The sequence below is a fragment of the Elgaria multicarinata genome, chromosome 1, assembly GCF_023053635.1.
Source record: "Elgaria multicarinata webbii isolate HBS135686 ecotype San Diego chromosome 1, rElgMul1.1.pri, whole genome shotgun sequence".
Taxonomy (NCBI): Eukaryota; Metazoa; Chordata; class Lepidosauria; order Squamata; family Anguidae; genus Elgaria; species Elgaria multicarinata.
The window spans coordinates 91519774-91525061 of record NC_086171.1 but is presented as its reverse complement, the minus strand read 5'-3'; the positions used below and the strand labels follow the sequence as shown (position 1 = coordinate 91525061).

Genomic DNA, 5288 nt, shown 5'->3' with positions numbered 1-5288 from the left:
ACAAAGTTTTGTAGTACATCCCCACACCTAAAGAGCAGTGCTCCTGTTCAGGGCCAGCCAGTTTGGAACAGGAACCATGCAGTAATGTTCAAGTCTCTTTGGAGGAGGAGCAGGGGCGCCATTGAGGAAGTAGAGCATAGGAAAGAATCACCCCTTTTCACCCTTTCCTGTCCCCCTCAGACCTTCTCCTGTTATGCTATATAACAAAGCTCAAGCTTGCAGCTGGTTGACCAGTGAGGGTAATTAGGGAACCCTGATGAGCACGCAACTGGCACATGCAACATGTTAACCGTGGCTTGTTAATCACACCAGTCAAGCAAACTGGGTCACTGTCTCTCTCGCCCATTTTATAGCCACTCCATTCCACTTCCCACCCAGTTTTTCTTTCCCCTTAGCCACCCCATTCCACCCTATTCCCTTTCACCCAGGTTTTTTTGTCTCAGTCTGTCAACACTGAATGCCGCTGAGGGGCTGCCTATACAAATCTGCACTGCACCGGTTCTATGATGCAGGTGCAGATTCGCAGCCACTGCAGGCTTTTCCGCGGAGCAGCATGCTAAAAAAAGTTGAGGAGTTACCCCAACTTTTTCAGTGGGAGCGAGGTCACCCGAGCTCTTCCGCCGTCTGATCTCGCTCTGTGGCTGATCCAGGGGGCAGTTGTGGCGGATGGTGACCGGCGATTGGTCACCGAAAGCCAGGAAAAGGGGTGCAGCTCCAGCACTCAGATGACCGCTGGAAACCCCACACTCCCTCCTTGGCGTGGGAATTACCCGACGCCACCCTAGGTAAGCGAAACCAACGGGTTTAGGGGGAATGCGGTGCCAACTCAGCACTGTGAAGGCAGCCCCTGAGTTATCACTGGCTACTTTTTGGTGCCCTCCCCTTGAAGAGATTAACAAATCTTTTTTCTTAAGATTTTTCATACCCCTGCAAGCCTTAGGTTTACCTGAAGTTGGCTGATATCTCCCTCTTCTGAATTGGTGTTGTTGTTTTGGCAACATTCACACAAGCATGGGATTACTTGAATTGGTATTAGAAGGGATAAATGGGACCTTGCACCCATATGTTGCAGTATGGTGTGCTTCTGTTTAAGAATTCAGCCATTCCAGATATTTGTTTTCTCAGCTTTTTTTCCTGGCAAGTGGGGTAGATGCATTCGTGTGTGGTTCAAGCTACATTAAAAATCTTTTCTGCATTGATATCTATGGGCAACTCTCATGTCTGTCCCTGGGGACAGAAGCTTCTCAGTGTGGACCAGGGAGTGACCTATCCAGGCAATTATTTTTCCTGTCTACTTTTTCTTTTTTTAAACTCCATGTGTCTTTTCCTCCCTCCTCCTTGCCCAGCCACTTCATTCGCTTTGCACCCGGCCTTCATTTATTTCTAGCCGCTCTATTCCATTTCCCCCTCCCATCCAATTGTCAGGATTTTTCCCTCAGAGCTCCATCCCACGAGCGTTTTATTGCACGCTTGTTACTGGGCGCTCACAGAGTTTGCTCAGGTCCCTCCCATGACGTCGTCTGCCTCCCGCCCCTTCTGGCCTTCCTTTCATGACAAAAAAACCCTGGTTAAGTCCGATGTATTTTTAAACACGGAATTGCTGCTCTCTCCTGCTGTGTGCAGGAGAAGCAGTGCCGTTAGAGCAGCGGACTCCATGGCCCTCGAGCTGGTTGTCCACTAACTCTTTTGAAATAGGAAGTAACTGAGGAATGAAAATACCGGCTGAGAGGCGAAGGTCGGGAGCTTGTTAACCCCCGGTGTGATGGAGCTTTCAGACTGTCAATATTCTGCATCATTGAGTTATTGAGTTGCAGGGAGGGTCAAGTATTTTCTTAAGAGTTTTTGTACCCTTGCAAACCCCAAATCTGTTGATACTTCCCTCTTGTGCATGGGTAGTGCTCATTTGGCTACATTTGCATGAGTACATTTGCATGGGTCAATAGCAGGGAGAATGATGATGTTTGATACGCAAAGTGCCTTTCTCTCGGCAGTAGCCCCTGCCAATCTTGGACCAAACAGAAAGGTTTCCAGGGAAGCGTGTGAGGCCCAGATATTCCTCAGCTCAGGAGTGGGGAGTCTGTGTCCCTCCCCGCCCCCACACAAATATTGTTGGACTCCCAACTCCTATCAACCTTAGTCATTACGGCCAATGGTCAGGCATGATAGGAGCTGTAATACAACATCATCTGGAGGGCCACGGGTTTCCCATCCTTGGTTTAGCCCTAGCATCTTTTATGTTCTAACTGAGAATGTTATCCAGCTTGTGGGTAACAGGGTGGGATATATTTTATATTTTTGTTGTTGTTTATTCGTTCAGTCGCTTCCGACTCTTCGTGACTTCATGGACCAGCCCACGCCAGAGCTTTCTGTCGGCTGTCGCCACCCCTAGCTCCCTCAAGGTGACCTGAATTCTCTGAAATCTTCATCAACACAATCAACAGCTATTAAAATAAAGTGTTTACATTATATCCTCCATTACCCACATTTCCAAAGAAATTGGAAGGTAATAGGTTTGATGTAGTGATCTATACAAGGTCACAGTAGCATTAATTGATCTGGAAAAATTACCACACCATTGCTCTGCATGCACAACACATTGTAAGAATGTAGTGAATAGTTGTTGTTGTTTTAAAAAATCACTTTAAAACTTTGCTGTGGGATTCATGATACTTTGGCAAATTGTCTCAACCATATGTACTCAACCATCAGAACCATGCCACATCTACAAAGTATTTACAGACCTGTCCAATCCAGTTAAGGTTAATGTAGCATTTATTCTTAGCATGTTTCTCTCAGTATCAGATAGGGGATATGTCCTTTCAGAATCAACCACAACATCACTCAGCAGGGCAGCCAACTTGTAAAAACCCAGCAAGCCTTAGAAGTTATTTCTTGACTGAAATCTGATGATGGATAAACAGCACTCACAAATTCAGGTAAGTGAGCATGAGCTTGCTATCAAGACAGGCAGGGGGTGGGGGTGGGGGGTCCTCCAAAGCCAGTCCTTGGGTCCCAAGAGCCTCACCTGCAGAAACATGCAGGACATGGCAAGATTCATCCCCAGGGTATTATGTGGTAGCTCCAGCCATCACGAATTCATCAAACTTTGAAAGAAGTTGTTGGCAGAGAACAAGCTTGGCATTCATAGTGGTGAGCCTGCCATGCCTATCAGACTCCAATGGCTTTTGTAAACAACAACAACAACAACATTTAACCAACATTTAAGAATAGTCTTTTTGTTTATACTTGTCATTAATAGCAGGGGTAAGCGGAAATTAGATCTGGATCTACTGGTGGATTTCTGTGTTATTTGCAGGAGATCACAGAGCTATTTAACAATAGCAGCAACAAAATGAACACACACACCCCATCTCTAAAATATATGCTGAAATGAAACTTTAAAAAGAATGGATTTTGTGGGGAAGGACAGTGAACTCCATGCAGTTTTAGTACTCTACTCAAATTAGAAGCATTGTGTACAAAGGCTCTTCCAGTACCTATGAAGAAATTTGTATGCAGTGCAGAAATATGCTGGGGCTCTTGCCTTACCTTGTGTTATCTGTAAATCATGCCACTAATCCACAAGAGATGTAGGTATTAAGTGATGAGGGCAAAGCATTCTGCAGATGATCAGAGGCAATCTCTTGTCAATGTGCATTCCAGGGCTGAGTCCTAGCCTTAAAAGCAGGGTCCAGGTTCTGTATCCTGACGATCTCTAGCTCAAATTAAGTCTTATTTTCTATAGGCAAGGTACCTCCTGTTCAGAGGAACGTGCTGGAGATGGACGGTTTGTTCTAAGAAAGCCTGTCCAAGGGTGGAGTTTCCACTGGGTAGTTCCAATATCTTCATCCACTCTGTAAATGAGACGTGCCAAAGCCTGGGCCACACATTATATGGGAGCCGTGGGCCCCAACTCACCTTTTGTATGACTCCCATCATGGAGGAACACAGTAATAAACACTTTCTCGCCATTCCCTCCTTCTGCAGGAGTTGACAGTCAGCACAGAATGGTACTCATGGGAATATGATGTCTCATCACCAACCCTACCTGAGTTGTGTGAAAAGGAGGCCATCCGTGTTGTGGCACATATCTACCTCCCAGTCATGGCCATCCTGTTCTGTGTGCTGGGTGTCCTTGGCAATGGGATTCTGTTGCTGGTTCGTCTCCGTTACCATACAGTTCAATCCCTCGGCAATGTTCTCCTCTTACAGCTTGCTACCTCCGACTTGCTGCTGCTCCTGACACTGCCAGTGGGTGTGGCTGGGATGCTGGGCAGCTGGCACCTGGACAATGCCACATGCCAGGCCCTACAAGGCCTCCATGCCCTCAACTTCTACAGCAGCTTCCTGTTCCTCATGGGCCTCACCATGGATCGCTATGTAGCCATTGTGAGGGCACCGGTTGCCCACCGCCTACGTCCTGCTGCCAGCTGCTGGGGCAGGCTGACCTCAGGATTGATGTGGTTGCTCTCTGCTGCTCTAGCACTGCCTCACTTCATGTATGCTCGTGTTGAGGACTATGAAGGTTTCCAACTCTGCAGGGTGGCAGTTGTCACAGCTGCTGTTAGACTGATACAAGTAGGCGTTGGCTTTGTGCTACCGTTTGCAGTGATGGTAGCATGCTATGCAGCAATCACCTGCACCCTTCTATCCTCCCCTTGTGCCCAGTCACACAAGGCTTTGCGGTTGATCTTGGCCCTGGTCTTGCTCTTCTTGGCTCTGCAACTGCCCTATGCTCTACTCACCTTACTGGACACAGCTGATTTGATGGGCCAACAGGCATCAACCTGCAGAGTAACCTTACACCGGGACCTGGCCCTCCTCATCACCAGTAGCTTGGCCTTTGCTCGCTGCTGCCTAAACCCAGTGCTTCACACCTTCCTAGGTGTGCGTTTCCGTAGGGACCTGCGGTCGTTGAGCAGGGATTTTGGCTGCCTGGGGCACTGGGTATGCTGTGGTGAAAAGGCCAGGAGTAACAACCGGCAAGCATCACTCACCACCCACCTGGAAGGAATATCAGGAGCACCATGAAACCAGGGGCACTGCCCACTTGGAAAGAACCTCAGAATGTTGAAAGACTGGCTTATGTACTATGGATGCATTTACGTCACTGCCAAAATTCTCTGGGGTTCTGGTAGAGTTCATATTTCCCCCCCATGTGTGCTCTGCATTTTTTAAAAAATAAATAATAAAAAAAAAACATTTGCATTCAGAGGGCCACTTGATTCCTGTATTCACATCTATTAACAGTCAAGGCCACTGTGGTCACAACTGAATCTAGATCTGGA

General features: G+C 47.4%; 1 protein-coding gene across 1 annotated transcript; it reads left to right on the top strand.

Moving 5' to 3' along the window:
- Positions 1–2891: 2891 nt before the first annotated feature.
- Positions 2892–5031, top strand: CCR10 (C-C motif chemokine receptor 10). Its single transcript, XM_063126930.1, has 2 exons — positions 2892–2936; positions 3988–5031. Exons 1-2 carry the CDS (start codon positions 2907–2909, stop codon positions 5029–5031), a joined length of 1074 nt encoding a protein of 357 aa, XP_062983000.1. The 5' UTR covers positions 2892–2906.
- The last annotated feature ends 257 nt before the right edge of the window (positions 5032–5288 follow it).